General features: G+C 34.2%; 1 protein-coding gene across 5 annotated transcripts in view; it reads left to right on the top strand.

Annotated features, from left to right (window-relative positions):
• Positions 1-18,920, top strand: part of SBF2 (SET binding factor 2) — a 313,138-nt gene that overhangs the window by 162,605 nt on the left and 131,613 nt on the right. For 4 of the 5 annotated variants that reach the window (XM_081154292.1, XM_081154291.1, XM_081154295.1 and 1 more), the window contains 7 exons: positions 3,294-3,426; positions 4,633-4,741; positions 7,257-7,370; positions 8,491-8,568; positions 9,739-9,852; positions 10,613-10,741; positions 13,330-13,428. In XM_081154292.1, coding sequence (XP_081010418.1) covers positions 3,294-3,426; positions 4,633-4,741; positions 7,257-7,370; positions 8,491-8,568; positions 9,739-9,852; positions 10,613-10,741; positions 13,330-13,428 — 776 coding nt within the window. Of the gene's footprint in view, positions 1-3,293; positions 3,427-4,632; positions 4,742-7,256; positions 7,371-8,490; positions 8,570-9,738; positions 9,853-10,612; positions 10,742-13,329; positions 13,429-18,920 lie in introns of those variants that run through there. The other variant, XM_081154294.1, reaches the window with a different exon arrangement.

Here is an 18,920-nt window from a genome sequence, read left to right as displayed (position 1 = left end):
TGTGTAGGTCAGAGAGTTCACACCAGCACATAGATGCAAATGTTAAAGCAAATGGAGCAACATTTTAATAATAGGTGAATCATGGTAAAGGCCAGATGGGTGCTTTGTATATTATTTTTATTCTTGCACTTTTTATATAAGTTTTAAATTATATCCAAAGAAATATTTTTTAAAACCCATGTATCCCTAATCTCTTTTAATAAATATAGCATCACAGATATACTTGAAACTTCCTGCATATGCCTACTCTTCCAAAAGGTAAACACATCCTGGATGTGGAGTTTATTAGCCCCAGATGTATCCTCATATGTTGACTATATGTTTACATGTACCTAGACAATAATATATAATAGTGTTTTGTATGGTGTTAAATAATACATAAATGTCATTCTATATAGTCATTTTACACCTTACTTTCCTCACTCAATGTTATGCTTAGGAGGCTTATTCATGTTGATATATCGGTTGCTAACTCTCTTTTTTTCACTGCTGTAGTTATCCCAAAAGTCTTAGTGACATTTTAAACTATATTAAATTCACAAATATAAATGCTATGAACTTACCCAAAAAGTTTATACCACTTGAAAGTTGTATTTAAATTTCTTTAATAATCACTGAGTTTTATAAATTTTGAATAATAAATTTCTAGTTTTAAGTTTTTTGTTTTAGTCAGCATTTGCCATCTTCAATCAAAGGAAGTATAAATTTTATAGCATGATTTTGGCACAATTCATTCGTTTTCACATTTATAATGTATCTACTTTTTTATTATTTCAAATACTGTTACAGTGTACCTTTTTATACTTCTTAGGTACTTGTGAAAGACTTTCAGTAAATAGTAACTAGAATTACTGTAATAACTAGGTCATAGGGTATGTGCATTTTAATTTTACTTATATTCTTCACAGCAATATGTATATAGTTCCTTTTCCTTACCCAGTCTAAGTGGAAACTTAGAATTATCAGGCTTCAATTTGAGCTATTGTTACAGGTTTAAAGCTGTTATCTCATGAATTTATTGGGTTGAATTTTTCTAATTACTAGAGGTATTGGAGCATCTTTTCATGTGTTTATCAGCCATTTTAGTTTCCTCTTCTGTAAAGTGTAAAGTAATACTACAATTCACAGATGAACAACATGAGAGTTAGGGGTACCACCCCCCCAAGCAGTTGAAAATCCATGTATAACTTTTGACTCCTCCCAAACTTAACTACTAATAGTCTACTGTTGACCGGAAGCATTACTGATAACGTGAACAGTTGATGAACACATATTTTGTATATTATATGTATTATATACTGTAGTCCTAAAGTAAGCTAGAGAAAAGAAAATGTTATTAAGAAAGTCATAAGGAAGAGAAAATACATTTGCAGTACTTATTGAAAAAATCGGAATGTCAATGGACCCACACAGTACAAACCAGTGTTGTTCAAGGGTCAACTATATTCTTTTATGTTGACTTTTTTCCCTATTGCTTTTAGCGGGGATTTAAAAAGTCATATTTTTGACACTTATCCTTTTACATTTGTATAATTTCTAGGTAATTTCAGTCTGAAACTTGTCTTCATTTTTTAAATGTCCTTTTGACAAATTTTTTATTTAAAATGATCTATCAATCCTTTCATTTATTTTTTACATATTTTATACTTTCCTTATCTAAGTTATAAAGATATTCTCTGACATCTTTTAATGAAAGTTTTAACACCTTTTAATAGGGACTCACATCATCATTCAGAGAGGCTGTGAGTTCAGTGAAACATTCTTGAGTGTCTACTGTATAGCAGGTGTTGTTCCTGGCAGGAGGGGTATATCAGTGTAGAAGGCCCAGTGCTGTCTTTGAGGAACTCACATTTTAATGAAGGGGACATCAGGCAGGAAAAAAATGAGCAAAAGTATAGAGCTGTCAAACTGAAAGAAGTATTTTGAGAGCTAGATTACTTCACTATGATCACACAGGTGTGGGAGGTGGTGACAGGATTAGAAAGATGGGAGTAGCACCATGAAGGCATTTTGCCATGGAGCTCAGACTTCACCTTGTGGTTTAGGTGTTTTCAAACATTTTTAGCATCAGAACCCTAACTTCAAAGGAAGTTAATGGTGACAACTACAATAATTATAATAACATAATATCATCTAATATGTCTTGATTATTTACTGTGGTACTGTGCTGAGAACTCCAGGCATTATCCTGTTACTCTTTCATTGCAACCTTATAGGGTAGGTTTTAATATTATCCTCATTTTACCAACTGAGTCTCAGAGAGATTAGTATATTAACCAAGTTGAAGTAAGCTTCTCTTACTAAATTAATTCTGCAGAACAGAATGCATTTGAAAATCACTACCCCAAAACATTGGAAAATATTGCAGGGTTTGAAGGATGAAAGTGATTTAATCAGATTTGTATTTTATGTCCATGATGCTAGAAACTGTCTGGAGGAAAGATTGGAAATTAATAAGGACTGGATTAGGGAAACCAGTTATGAAACTCTTACATTAGTCCAAATGAAAGAAGATTAAAAACCTGAACTACAAGTTCAGATGTATCATATGGGATAAATTAGAAATGAGAAAAGAGTAGTATCGCAAGTAATAATGGGCCAAGAAGAAATTTGCATGTGTCATGTTGGTTAAGGAAAATACAGGAAGTATTTACATTGAGAAAATTAATGGGGACACTTGATTTAGTGGGTGCATGTAATTAAGGTTGAAAAGATATTTAAAAAAAGATGATTTAGTAATAAAAGAGAAAATAAGAAACGTTGTACTTATTTAACTTCAATTTGATAAGTATTCATGCTGTATTTTCTAGAGTTGCCACTGAAAAACAATAATAAAGGAACAGAGCTTATAAATTTTTAAAATGTCAACTATATGCTATTTATAAGAAGTAGAAAAAGATTGAAATAAAATATGGGAAAAGATATGCCAGGAAAATTTCAACAGCAAAGCTAGTGTGGTTATATTAACATTAGACAAATGTACTTTAAAGAGGAAAAAAGTTATTAGAGCAGTGGCAGCATCTAAAATAGGAATCTTAAGTACAGGCCTTGGAGATTTAGTTGAAAAGAAGGTAACAGTGTGTTTCCAAACAACTGATTTGAAGAATAAAGACAGAGTTTGGGAAAACAAATATCCATAGGTTGTATGGAATTTATAGTTTAACCAAATATTTTTCCTCAAGAGATTTCAAAAACATTGGCTTTTTCATTCCATGTCATTCTACGCCTGTGTTTGTTGGCAACACATATACAATTAAATGCATTTGGTAAGCGTTTGCTCTTGTGTTTTTCAGGAATTCAAAATGTCCTCAGCCTCTTTTGTGCAGTCCTCACAGAAAATAAGGTTCTCTTCCATTCCACAAGTTTCCAGAGACTTAGCGATGCTTGTAGAGCCCTGGAATCTTTAATGTTTCCTCTTAAATATAGGTGAGGTTTTTTTTCACTTGTACTTTTATTTATTCTCAAATTATGCATTAATTATTAATGACCCATCGAAATGTCATGGCACAATAGTTTGAACCACAAGGTCATATTTTACAAAGTCATGATTCTGATAGAAATCTAGCCTAGAATTTGGAACTTTTGCAAGCCATCCATTACTGAGTATTGATTAATTTAGTGATAAATTAATTAATTTGAGTAGTATTGTCAGTAGTATTTAATTCTCTTTGAATATGGTTGGCGATAACATTAAGTTAGTGCTCTGATTTTTTAATATTAAAGAATTATTCATTTTAGGGGTTATATTGGTTTTATGGTTCTATTAAAACAGAAGAGCCCTTATCTTTTATAGATACCCACTGAAGTATATGTCTGGAATTTGCTTCAAATAATACAGTAGGGAAGAGAACAAAAGTGGGTAGAAATATATATGTGATTATTCATTAGCAGTTGTCATTTCTGGAGTGGATTTGTGGGGCTTTATTTTCCCCTTTTTTCCCCTTTTTTCTTTCTGTTATTTGAGGGGCACGTTAAAAATTTTCCATGATAAAAATTAAAAAACAAGACAGTTTAAACAGTGATGCCTGATAGTGCTATAAGTAGACTATTTTATTCTAATATATTGTTTTATCAGTTTGGTATTCATAACATCTAAGAAACTTAAGTTCATACAAACTAGAAAAAAATTTAGAGTGTCTGCAGATTTTAGTTAAAAACTTAAATTTTTTACCTGTCTGCTTTTCTTAACCCCTATATAAGTTTAGACCTTAATTTTTCTACTTTATCACTTGTTGAATGCAAAAACAAGTATAGAAAATTGGAATTTAAATGATTGTTTTATGTAGACAAATTACCAGTGTTGATGGGGAAGGCCCATCAGGGAGTCAGAGCTACTCTCTGATGTTTTATTTCTATGAAAAGTAAAATGCTTTCAAGCCAGATTAAAACACCCAAAGAGACTGCTTGCCCTGGATTCCACTTATTTAGATCTTATTATATCTGATCCTATCTTTCACATGAAGATTTTTTTTTAATCTGTTCTTTTGAAAATTAAATATTAATAACCATAAAATAGTATCGATAATTCCTAAACAGAGGTAATCGAAAAATTAATAGCATAAAGTTGAAAGAAAAATATGTTTCTATTATGGAAAAACAAATATATCTCACATATATTTGTATTATTTTTAGTTATCCTTATATTCCCATTCTCCCGGCTCAGCTACTAGAAGTTCTAAGTTCCCCAACACCATTCATTATTGGAGTACATTCCATCTTTAAAACTGATGTCCATGAACTTGTAAGTATTCATCTTTAAATTGCCAGTTATTGAGGCCAGAGGTTTAGCTTATTACTTTGAGTTTTATAACATTTCAACTAATTACTATTTTAGCTCTATTGCATTTGCTATAGAAAAGATTGGCTGGAAGAAAAGCATCAATGAGAAGTCCAAATATATTAATTTTTCTATAGCAAATATGAGAGATTTACAAAATGAATTCATATTTTTAAATGCCCCCTCTTTTGGCATAGTAAGTTTATCTTTCTGTATTCTTCATCCTATCCATGGAAGATAAAGTAATCTATGTCGCACTCTATTTATACTTTTGTTATCAGTACTTTAATGTACTCATAGTTTGCAATAAGGCCTGTGTTATTGCTGAATGGTTTATAACTAAAAGGCAAAAATTATTTGCAAAAGAATGAAGGATTTTAATGGAATGCACATTCAGTATGAGCCCCACCAAATTATTCTGTTTCTGCCCAGCGATGATAATGGGCTTCCGTATGTGAGGAGTGTATTCTCAAGCACTGTAAGTAGAGTGCAAGGAAAGATGGTATGACACTTTTCAGGGAGTTAAAGAATACTTCTTTCCCGAAAAGTTGGGCTATATGACATCTGTGATCCACAGATCTTTAAGATTTTGTATTTCTACTTTTGTTTTAGTTTTAAAATTCAGCAAAGAGGTTAGCTCTGTTGGAATTTATACATAATTACAATTGTAATCAAATTGTAGGTGTCGTTTAAACTGACAAAAGACTATTCAACATTGTAATTATAAAAAGTACCTCATTCATATATTAATCATTCTGCCTAACCTTATATGTTGATATCTAGTTCTTTTTTAACTTTGATATCACTGTATAAAAATGTGTGTAAATCAATAAACGTTCAGTAAAACCTAGTTAGTACTGATTCGAAGCATACCCATCTGGTTTGTAGGTAATTTTTTTCTAGTAAATTTTTTTCTCTGGAGGTAGGGCAAACCAACTGTTGCCAAAAGTAAATTTTTTAATTTTTTGATGAATAAATTAGAATGAATTTTAATTCTGTCATTAATGTAATAACTTCAGCAATCTTGGCTAGTTTCTCTTACATTTTTATGTAAGTTATTTGTAAATAAACTGTTGTAAAATGCTAAGAATGTTATTTCCTTGAGCACCTAAACAGTACCATTTTGATGTATACTAATTGTTTTGCTCGTTAACTCATGTAATGATTACTGTGTTATTTGGGTTATGGCTACACTACTATAATAAAACATCCAAAATGCAATGGCCCAAATAAATGGAATTTTATTTAACACTCATGCAGCAATTCATAGAGGTATTCTGTTATGCCAGCCCAATTTACTCCAAGAAATCATCGAAAGTCCAAGCGTCTTCCCTCCTGTTTCTCCATCAGAATCCCCTCATGTACTGTCATCATCTGAGTGTTCAAGGTTGGGTTGCTGCCAGTTCATAGTTTTATCCATGAAAATGGGAAGGAGAGCCTTACAGCTCTTGTATGTTGAGTGCCTGGAAGTGTACACATTCCTCTTCACATTTCATTGGCAGAAATTTAGTCACATACCACACCTAATTTCTAAGGAAGCTGAGAAATATGGTAGTCCCTCCTTATCCCAGGAGAGACATGAAAAGACCTGCAGTAGATGCCTGAAACCACAGGTAGTCCTGAACTTTATATATACTATTTTTTTCCTTATACATACATAGCTTTCCACTTAAAGGAAGCACTTGACAGCTTTTCTTTGGCATATCTGAATTACTACTTTTGCACTTTGGGATCATTTTTAGGTAAGATAAGGGTAACGTGACAAGCACTGCAGTACTGCAACAGTTTAGATCAGCGATTTTCAACCTTTTTCATCTTGTGGTACATATAAATTAATTACTAAAATTATACAGCACAAGAAAAAATATATTTTTTGCCATCTGACAAAAAATATATATAATTTTGATTCATTCACGCTGGACAGCTGTTGTTGTTGTGTTGGCTGTTGTAATTTTTTTATTTGACAGCTTACGGGAAAAGAGGTCTGTGCCCCTGACTAAGTAATCAGGTATTATATGTTTTAAAAATTCTTTTTGCCAGTATGCCTCTTGCGACACACCAGTTGAAGATCGCTGGTCTAGATGGCTACCAGGTGACAAATGGGCAGGTAGCAAGACAGCGTGGATAACACTACACAAAGAGATGATTCACATCCCTGGCAGGACAGCCCAAGATTTCATCACACCGCTTATGATGGCATGCAATTTAAAACTTATGAATTGTTTATTTCTGGAATTTTCCATTCAATATTTTTGGACCAGTTGACTGAGGGTAACTGAGACCTCAGAAAGCAAAACCACGGATAAGGGGGCACTATTGTAGACAGTAGCTTGTAAGCCACGAACCAGCTTTGTATTACTATGGAGAATCAAGAGTCCTTCCACACCTGGTTCTTTTCATTTTGAATTAGTGAAGGTAAAGTTAATTTGTTCAACTAATGCATTTTATTAATTGTATTAATTTTTTTTATTTCCTTCAGTTAGATGTAATCATAGCAGATTTGGATGGAGGCACTATTAAAATTCCTGAATGTATTCACCTCTCTTCCCTCCCAGAGCCACTTCTACATCAGACTCAAGCAGCTCTTTCTTTGGTATGGCATTTTTTAAATAGTAATGTTCTCTTGATTTATATCTAAACTAAGATAATTAGAATTAAATTTCATTAACAGTGTAATTACTTTTTTAAAAAGGTCTTAAAACGTGAATCTAGCCTCATACAGTATTTAGGAGTCTTTACTGAAGATTATCTAAAGAATATACTTTGCATCCTATCAGGCTATTTGTTGTACATTCATGCTCTTACTCAGCATATTTGCTTAGTACTGAGTACTGCCGTAGGTATTGGAAATACACCTGTGAAAACAAGACTAGACTCTGACTCACAATCCCTGACTCTCTGAAACTCCCCTTTGGAAGCCAGCACTTGTTACTTCTCCTTCAGCCTCCTATTGATGTCTCGTTCCTCTTTGGTAGATGTGCTACCTGCAAGATGGTGTGATGTTGTTTAGCCAGTGTTTTCAGGTTACTACAGGAAGATGTAACATAGATTAAATGTCCAACATTCTGCATAGTGAAGTTTTAAGAAGCCTTGTGGCCTGGATGTTGCTCATTGAAATGAATTTAATTTTTTGTAGTTATTTTCCTTACTTGATTTGTAAAAGCACAGTATTTTATTTTACTGACAACATTCTTAGGTGTCCATTGATCCATCATCAGAAAATTGAAACTTAGAAATTCTGCATTTTAAGCCTTTACTAGAATAAGGCCTTCATATTCTCTTTAATATTTCAGTTAATTAATTTTTAATTATACTAAGAAACATAAAAATAAATGCTTATTTAAAAATTTCAACTATATAGACCAATAGCTCTGCCCTAGACCATTCCCTTCCTAGAGGTAACTACTGTTTTATAGCCTCGTGTATATTCTTTCAGAAGTTTACATTTTTATTTATATGTATATCAGTGCATGTACATATATAGATTTACATATATGTATTTTTCTATAACATGGTTTTTCATTAAACATTTTGCCTTCGAGATCTTTTCACAATAGTATATACAGAGCTGCCTCAGCTAACTGCATTGTGGTTCACGGAGAAAATATATTGTAATCCATGTACTTACACTTTCATCTAATACTCCAAGGAGATGAAATAATAGGTTTTATTGACATTAAGATCTTCTACATAACAGAACTTCTTTGCTTTAGATTCTACACCCAGATTTGGAAGTAGCAGATCATGCTTTCCCCCCTCCACGAACAGCTTTATCCCACTCAAAAATGCTGGTAAGAAGTTTAAGATTTACATTTTATGCTTTTAACGAGAACTCTACTTTTATTTGTACAGTTAAAGAAGCTGAATTAGATGGACAGCCTAGTTAAAATAATGAGAGTTAGGTGGACAGCCTAGTAAAAAGTGCACCAAATTAGAAATGAAGAGAATTGCCACTGACTAACTTTGTGACTTGCTCAGGAGGAGTCACGGGGCAGCTCACTGACGCAGTAGGGAGAAGGGCTGAGACGGTTTTCCTGAGGAGGCCTGAGTAAATAGGGGCAGAAAATCAGCACCTAGGCTATAGCCTGGAAAGTGGTGCCAAGCAGCAAATAAAAAGGGTCAGGCAAGGGTGAAAAAAAGGGGGAGGGTGGGGGGAAGCTTACAAAAAATGGAAACAGATTGTTGATAATAGGAGAGAATCAAGTGTGAGCAGTGAGTAGATGAAAATAGTTCCAATTAGAAGCCATAAAGGGTGAGTATATAACAGAGATCCCTTTTTTATTTTGCTCAGTGCATTTCTCAGAGATGAGCTTTGTGGCCAATAAGGAGCTTCGTAGAGCTGGACAGAGCTGGACACCTTTTACAAGTTCCTTAAGCATTCTTGACTATTTCCTCATTAATTAAATAAGGGGTTGACTAGACAAATCTGTAAGTTTCCTTACAGTTCTAAAACTATTATTTTATTAAAGCCTGAATTATCAAAACAGAGTTTAGGTCATACCTTATTAATATAAGAATAGATTTTTATACGTTGGATAAATTTTGGAAGAATTTTATAAGCTTTAAAAATAGTCATTTTGAGGGTTTTTTCTTTTATAGTTGTAATATTCTTTTGATGGCTATAAAAGTCAAATGACTTGGGAAATGTGCCCTTCTTTAACATGATGAAAAGGGAGACTCTGTGACTTAAGTTTTTTCTGATTGGAAAATTGAATGTACTAGAGGCAAGTTTTGTTTGGTTCAATTTTAAAAAGCTATTGAACAGCCTATGCTGCCAACAATGGAACAGACTAGATGCCCACCACTCAGGGCTGCCACAAATGAGACTTATATGTAGGTAGCACAGGCATACAGATTTATTAAATAATTCCTCAACTTCTTTACACTTTTTTGGCTTTATAGTATTTCATTTATTTTTTAAGAAATTCAGTTACCTAACATGTTTCTTCTTGTATTTTCAGGATAAAGAAGTACGTGCAGTTTTTCTTAGATTATTTGCACAACTTTTCCAAGGATATAGGTCATGCCTGCAACTTATAAGAATTCATGCAGAACCCGTAATACATTTCCACAAGGTAAGGTACAGAACCATATTGAATCTGTCCAAAATGTAGGCTCTGATTAAATAAAGCAACTTGGTTGTCTTTCGCGGGACATGTATTTTGACCTAAATTTATCAATAAGGTTATTTAAAATCTCTGTTTTGTGTGGTTAGATGATATTTTTTTTTTCTTTTTATTGAATTTATTGGGGTGACACTGATCAACAAAATTATACAGATTTCAGTTGCACAATTCTGCAACACATCATCTGTACACTGTATTGATAATTTTTTTTTGTAATATATCTTTATTGATTTCAGAGAAAGGAAAGGAGAGGGAGAGAGAGAGAAACATCAATGATGAGAGAGTCACTGATCGAGCCCCCAACCTGGGCATGTGCCCTGACCGGAAATCAGACCCCGATCGCCTGGATCCCAGGTCGACGCTCAACCACTGAGCCATGCCCGGCTGGGCTGTATTGATAATTTTTAATAATACTATGGGACTAACATGTTTTCCTTCAGAGTATGTTAACTTTAAATTGGTTTTCTTTTAAAATTGAGTGTTAATTTCTGATTTCTCCTCATGCTTTACAAACTGATTAATTTTTATTCTTTCCAATACATGTAATATCTCAGGTATCAGAAACCTTTTTGAGAGAAATGTAATTTATAGTAACATACTTATGCATGAAGACATTTATTCAAGCTTTATCTTTCTATTATATTTGGTTTTGACCATCCATTCATTACTAAGTGATAAATTATTCATTTCACATTTTCTTTCTTTGCAGACAGCTTTCTTGGGGCAGCGTGGTTTGGTTGAGAATGATTTCCTCACCAAAGTTCTCAATGGAATGGCATTTGCAGGTTTCGTTTCAGAAAGAGGTCCCCCCTATAGATCCTGTGATCTCTTTGATGAGGTATAGTTTTTATCAAATGAATACATTATTTAGAGACAAAATTAGGCTAGTACAAAGTAGAGAAAGTAGTTTTAATTAAACTTTAATAAAAATTATAACTATATTATAAATTAAATATCAGATATTGTTTACGATGCTTATTAGATCTTGGTATTTAAAATGTGGATTAGAAAAATTAGAAAAAATATAATTATAGGATATCTCAGATATACATAAAATCTTGAACAACTTAATTTTAAATTGTTGATTAAAATCTTTTTGAAAAAATTGACATTGATTGTATAAATAGGACATTTATTTTTGAAGGCAATAGTCTGATTCCTTTATTGGTTTCATAGAGAAAAGGTCTAAGTTTAATGTATAGATATGTGATTTCAAATAGTTACATATGTTGTCTATTAGTGTCCTAGAGCGATAGTTTAGCTTAGTAGCATTCTTACTAATCCACAATAGCTCCCTTGGGAGATATTAAATATACAAAAGACAGATTTAAGTCTCTGTTCTCAGGAATTGGCCACATAAAGGGAAAGTTAGGACAGATGTGACTTAAAATAAGGATGCTATTTTGTGTTCGTTGTAATTTCTCTTATTTTAATGCATCTTTCCATTTATCATTTATTTTCATAGAAGCCCATTCTGGTGGATAGAACAAGGAATGTTATTCCTATTTCAGATTCTGAAAGAGTACTGTGTTGGAAACAATAAATGTAAAAGTTCCTTGAGGTCTACAAAAGAAAACACTCCTAGCACCCAAGATAGTGGCAAATAGAAATAGTGATCATATTTTGGTGCTGCTGGTTTTGTTTTATATAGAGAAGATAGGAATCAAGGTCTTAAAGATCCTTGGTTTAGAGAAAGATCTTTTATTCTTATTATATAAAGATAATTAAGTATTTGCAGGTAAGATTGAAAGAAGAGGCACATGTTTTAATTCTGAGTATGGAGAACTGCACCAAATGCTTTCGTTAATAATAAAAACAGATCATGAGGATTTAGGAGCAGTTGCCCTGAGGTGGACAATTGTTTCTCATCAGTTGTTGATCACTGATTCTCTAATACCAACATTAAATACGATTGATCATTGATTAATATTAACATATATCAGCCTTTAGATCCTAAGTAATGTTTTGGGGTTTAAATTAGATGCTCTTCAGAGTCTTTCTAGCTCTTACATTTTATTAGTCTCTGAAGCATTTGGAATAGTAACATTGGTTTATGTTCCCCCTTTCTTTTCTATCCAAATTCCCTTCCCCTTCTGGCAATTTCATCCCAATAAGTCATATTGCTTACTTTCAGAAAACTTGCTTGCTACAGCCTCTGACTGTTTTTGTTAGTCCTTCCCGTGCCTGGAGTGCCCTCCCTCTACTTTTCAGTCTGATCATGACCTTCCCTTCTTCATACTCTGCTCTTATCTCACCACCTCCTCCAAAGAACATTGGATGTCTACTAGTCTGCATTGAGCTTTATTTTTTGTCTCTAACTTTATATGGCATCTTCTTAGTGTTCATCCTGTTCTAGCTTCTGCCGTCAGTGATGATTTTTGGCATCTTGTTGATGCTACTTGAAAGCCAGTTCATATGTATACTTGTGAAGTGCCTAAAAGCAATAAGACATCAGACCTACGTAATTTCTCGTCTACCCTCCTTGGCCATTTAATTGGTTTGCAGGAGAGTGTGCTTTTGTAGGAAAGTCATGTGAGCTTCTGGAAAAGGGATCTTTGTTTAGCCCGGGGCTGCCTACCACATGACTGGATTATTGAGCTTTGCAAAGCAGTTTATCCCCACAGTCTCTTCAAACAGACCTGTTAGGAGCAAAGCAGTGTTGTTTGACAATCTTTCTGAATCCTGGCCTAGAATATGTGAAGCCATGGTTTTATATGTCTGTCTATTCCAGTAAATCTATTAGCTCCTAGAAAGGAAAACCTTATACCCTTTTTAAAAAATTCATCCATCTATCTACCCTGCCTCCTCATACAATTTTTTTTGCTGTTAGTATCTTTTCTCCATTCCAAGTTTACACACTCTCACAATTCTCCCAGCAAATTATTTAGTAGGGAAATGGATTAGAGTTCATATAATTTGAGAACTAGGAGCCTAAAGGTCATCTTGTTCTTGCATCTTATTTTAGAGATGAAGAAACTGGAGCTCAGGAGTTTTAGTGACTTGTTCCAAATCTCACTGTCAGCAGAGCTAGAACTAGCATCTGAGTGATCTGACTTGAACATTTGGTTCATGCTTTGTGAGTTAGGGAAATGTTTGGAGACTTTCTGACCATCCAAAATTCTGAATGAGAGAGATATTTAAGTGAGGCCTGGAGAGTGAAAGGGTCTCTGAGTCCCAGAAATGACTTTTCCCAAGAGGAAATAGGGCCTTAAATCATCAGGGAGAGACCCAGACTATCCAATGACTGGTTGGACTCTATAAATCTAGAATAGAGGTGAAGCCCAGCAAAAGTCTTAAAAAATTTTTTTTAGTAATAGGATATATTTTGGATGCTTTTTGGTTTGCTAATTGTATGAAATTATCACACAGTTTTCTAATTTAGCATATTTTGGAGTTGATGTTTTTCCATTTGATTCTCTTTTCAAGTTGGTAGCTTTTGAAGTAGAGCGAATTAAAATTGAAGAAAATAACCCATTGAAGATGATAAAGCATGTCAGAGAACTTGCTGAGCAACTGTTCAAAAATGTAAGTAAGTATATTTATTTAGACAGTCATTAATTTTAAAAATACTAATAAAGTATTTTGTTTGAAACACTGAAAACTTCATCTTTCTAATGATAATCTTTTTGTTCTGTGTTCAGACCTTTGGGATTGAAAGTTATTATATTTGCAACTGTGCATTAAAATCTACCTTATTTTTTTTTAATGATTTTCCTGTCATTTACTGTCCTATGAAAACTTTTTAGTCACAATTTTCCATTTTGTCATTTGCCCTCATTGTGATTTTAAGACAGAAAGATTATACCCATTGAAGACCAGAACTACCTCAGACAGAATTGACCAATGTATTCTGCTTTAGCTTGATTATGAGGGTCAACTGGATCAGGAAAATGATTTGAGTTGAGTTGTTTTTTGTTTTGTTTTGTTTTTTAAACATGTTTTTATTGATTTCAGAGAGAGGAAGGGGGAAAGAGAGAGATAGAAACATCAATGATGAGAGTCATTGATCGGCTGCCTCCTGCACGCCCCATACTGGGGATCGAGTCCACAACCTGGGCATGTGCTCTGACTGGGAATCGAACCACGATCTCCAGGATCATAGGTTGATGCTCAACTGCTGAGCCACACCAGCTGGGCGAGTTGAATTGTTTTGAACAGACAGGGAGTGAAAAGCTAAAAGACAGCAAATTGTCCAGTGACCAACTACAAAAACTCAAGGCTGAAAATATTCTCCATATAAAAGAAATGTAATAAGTGTAAAAAATTGCTATTTCACACTGGTAAGTTGTGAAATAATAACTTGGATACCAGGAAAGAAGAGAACCTAATGTGACAGGGAGACTATGCACATGTGGAAAATGGATTTTGGCTAATGATTACAAGTCATTCCTCCTGCTTACAAAGCTTTTTCAGAGTTGAATCCTTTTGCTAAGAAAAGGAAAGTAAGTGGAAAGCGCATAGTCTTCCAGGGGAAAGTTGAGGGAAGATATATTTTTCAGGAGACATAGTTAAGAAGGATATGGGGCCAGTATCCTGGTATCATCTAACTTAATTATCTGCATAGGTTTACCTTTTGGGATGTTGGGTCATTAGTCACATCCATTCAGAATCTGAGAACCAATTGGATAAAAGCGGGAATATCAAACTGTGTTCCTTTATTCAATTATTTATGAATTTTATTTCTGAAGTTACTTTAAAATGTGTCTCTTGGACTGATAGCCTAAACTCCACATATAACTGTCCAATATCATAATAAATCTATTTCTTGATTAGCGTGCTGGAACTTAAGAAAAATTCTGTCAAAAGGAAAACTTGAGTTCAGTGCTGGTCTTTGCCATTTGTGGTGGCTGTGCAGAACTGATGTATAGCATGAGCACATGAGACTTTTCTGTTGACCTACTGTAATAATAAATATTGAGTGTTTAGAACAACATGCCAGGCAGGGATTAAGCACTTTACATATATCATCTCCAATCCTCATATCAATAATGTAAGATATAGGTGTCATTATCCCCATTACACTAGGAATAATTGGCTCAGGATCATAAATGGCTTTTAAGTAATTGAATCCAGATTTTAAATTCAGGAATTTTTATCTATCCAATTCCTAAGTCTATGTTCTTACACTCCATTAGGCTGGCTCATCTTCAACTGGAAAAACTGTGGTATTTCCCATGGCTGACTTTATACTTTGTTCTTTATAGAACACTTTAATGTACTTTCACATATGATCTTAGAAATTACCCTGTGAGATAGATAGGGTAGATGTTGATAGGTGAGGAGACTGAATATTAGAAAGCCTTTTTTCCTTTCCCACTTGGAGTGATTTATTGATGTGTTTCAAAAAAATAACAAAATATGAACTGGGAGTCAGTTTGATACTCTGGGACTGATTCCTTTAATACTGAATGTTTACTTCTTAGATCTTTGCACACCTATTCCAGAACTGCAGAATTTTATTAAAGCCAGTAAGGGACCAGAGCTGGGGCTCTGACACAGATTTGTCTCTGTTACAAGACCGAGTACACAATGTATGTTAGGGAGTATGCCAAGCCACTTTGATGCAAAAACGAAGTAAATTTTTTTCTTGCCATCCTAGAACTTAGATTTTGTGATGCATAGCTAACACTAAAGCCAACACAATACTGAAAACTGCAGTAAAATAAATATCTACTAATTATATATTCTTAAAGGTGAATGTAAAGCACCAACGATGCCTGTCCTTGAACACTTTAAAGAGGTCATCATGAGGGATTGTATTACTAGGGGAGATGTGGAAATACCCTTCAGATGAATGCTACATTTCTTGAGCCCTTATTGGACTTCTTTCTTCCCACACTCCAGTTCTGTTTCATTTCATTTCATTCAGTATGTGTTTATTAGGCTCCTACTGTTGCCAGCATTTTCTAGGTACATGATTCTCTAATATCCTTGAGAGAGGGATACATGATGAGTGAGAATTTGAGACTGTCCCAATGGATTGTCATCAGACTTTCTGTAATTCTCTCTTGAATTTAAAGTCTTTGATGGTCCCAACATTCCTGAAGTAAATGCTTGACAGAGTTAGAAAGCAGAGCACGATGGTCATGCAGGAAGTTGAGGGGAGGAGGAAGTATGGTCTCAATGCAAAGGAAATAATCCAGATGGTTCTATTTTTAACTAGTCAGTTTTTTATAAATCACATTTCTAAAATTCCCTCTGGTAAGCAAGGGCCAGCCATATAATTTGACTGTTCCCTTATTATTGGGTTATAATTGGGACCTGGTGGTTCCATTCTGATGTTTGTAAATACTTTATGGCACTGAAGTCTGGTATGTGTATAGCCTCTCTCCTTTATTTCCCTTTAAAATACCTCAAAAAAGAACCTTAATTTTTCAGTTTCTTCTCACCGCTCCTTTATATTGCTTTTGAGTGAGCAGGAATGAATTGTAGGAATATGAGTAGATAGGAATAGGGTGATTGTAACTGGGTTGAGCTGCTATTTTGACTTTCTGGAGCTTCCTAAATAATTAAGAAAAGTATTTGGTGACTGGTGGAAGAGGGGAATGGGAAAGTGGAATGAAGGAGAAGAAAAGGAATAATCCATTACAGACAAATCGTATAAGCATCAGTAAGGCTCATACCATGAAGATTGTTGGCCATACATTTTTGCAGCTTTTCTTTCCTTTGCCCAATCGATAAGAATGGGTCTGCCCACTTTGGCTTTCAGAATCTCCGATACCTGTGTGATAGCACATTTAGCGACTTACCTCCTCTGTCCCTGTGATTCTCGATACACACTCATAAAGGACCACTAACTGCACACAAAATGAGAATGTTTAGATAGGCCAGGACAAGAATTTTATAAAACTTCCATTTCAAGGCATCAAGAAATGAGTTGGACATGTGTTTTACATAGTGCAGCTTTTGTCATTTGTTTTGCATCTGCAGTAGTACGTAAATATTAGCTAGATGGTGTAATTTGTCTGGCAGTTTTCTTAAAAGTTAAAGGATAAATGAGAGCACTTGGACTTTCTGATAAAATAATATGCGATTCTTATTTGTCCTTTACCGGTATTTCATTGCCCAACATGGAAACAAATAGGTTCTAAAATCCTAAAGGGGGAACAGATCCCAGCTATAGGAATAGCCATTCTAGATCATGTAAGATCTACACCCTTTACATTTCTTCAGAAAGTTAATTTCACTATCAGGCAGATTTAGTGTACACTGATGATATTTGTACTTTTTGCTAATTGTGAGTAAAGGGATTTGTTGTTATAGGAATGAAGTAAAACATTGTGATCATCTTTAAAGAGTCAAAACGTAAACAACTTGTTTAGATTATTATGAGAAAATGAGGCCCCAACTCAAAGCATAAAAATCAAACTCCTTTCCCCCATCCTGTCTAATTTGTTTGTTCATGTTTTTTAAGTCAGGTTTACTGTGATAAATTCTCATATAGTAAAATTTGCCCTTTTAAAATGTACAGTTCTATGGGTTTTGGCACATGAATAAAGTATACAACCACCACAGTGAGGACATAGAATATTTTCTTTTTACTCCCAAAATTTCTCTAATATGCCCTTGTATTCACATTCTCCCACCACCTCCAACTCTTAGCACCTGATGTGTTTTCTATCTGTGCATTCTTTCCTCTTCCATAATCATGGTGTAGTTTTTGAGTTCGATTTCTTCGTTTAGCACAGTGCATTTCAGATTCACTCCTGTCACTACTTAAATCCATTGTTAATTTCTTTTTATTGTTGAGTAGCATTCCATTGTATGATTGTACCAAAGTTTTATTTATGTGTTACCCAACTAAAGGACAATTGTGGCAGTTATTAATAAAACCACCCTAAACATTTGCATAGTTTTTTGTATGAACATAAATTTTCATTTGTCCTGGATAAATATTTAGGAGTAGGATACTGGGAATAAAAGGTTAACTCTTTAAGAAAGAAGACATTTCCCAGGTGTCTGTACCATTTCGAATTTCCTCCAGCAATATATGAAAGTTTCTTTTGCTCCATTTCTTTACTAGCACTTGGTATCCTCAATTTTTTGTTTTGTTTTTAGCCATTCTAATAGGTGAGTGCTGGTATGTTATTGTGGTTCTAATTTGCTTGTCAATAGGTGTGAGAATGTAGGTCTCTTAGCTGGTCACTGTATGCTTGTCTTAGAATATGAAGCTTCCAGCTAGAATCATGAATTAGAGCAGTGTTTCTCAACAGGGGCAATCCCTTCCCCCCAGAAACTTGGCATTTCAGTATCTAGGGACATTGTTGGTTGTCACAGCTGAAGAGAGTGTACTACTGGCATCTGATAGGTAGAGGTCAGGGATGCTTGTAAACATCTTACAATATACAAGACCCCCCCCCAAGAATTATGTAGTCCAAAATGTCAATAGTTCCAAGGTTGAGAAACCCTTAGCAACCAGCACATTAGATAGCAAAGTCGTACACCAATTTATTTTATTAAGGATGAGACATTAATTCAATTGGGTGATCATTGAAAGGCCTATGAAGATGGAAAATTGAGAATGTTTCGTTCTGTCAATATTGTATTCATAGCCAGGCAACTCTAAAATATTTTAAAGTTACATTTTGTCAGTGTTTAACCACTCAGTCCAGTGATAGTATTGGTTTCGGCAGTATTTAAAAGGATTTTTTAAACTTGCGGACCCACAAAGCTCTAGGTATAATTGGTGCATATTGAATAATTATTAAATGACTAAATTATTATGGGAAACTTGGTAACCTCTGACAAGGCCACATGGATTTGTCATTCACTGCTGAGACCAATGTGTAGGAGGAACTTTTTTCCCAAGTGTGGCTGTTGCCTACTTTGAATTTCCAGTAGGGGCTGGGGTTTTTTTGTTTTGTTTTGTTTTGCTTTGCTGTGCTTTTATTTGAAGTGTGTTCTCAGCCTCGTTTTCTTTAGGACCTAGGGATATTCTCATTTAGCTTGCCAACAAAAGAGAAAAATCCATGTTTCCATACCATACGGTATGTGTGTCATCTTTTAAAGTCTGAGAA

This window comes from Miniopterus schreibersii, assembly GCF_964146895.1.
Source record: "Miniopterus schreibersii genome assembly, chromosome: 12".
Classification (NCBI taxonomy): Eukaryota; Metazoa; Chordata; class Mammalia; order Chiroptera; family Miniopteridae; genus Miniopterus; species Miniopterus schreibersii.
Note: the sequence above shows the minus strand (reverse complement) of the source record. Positions and strands in the feature narration are given on the sequence as shown.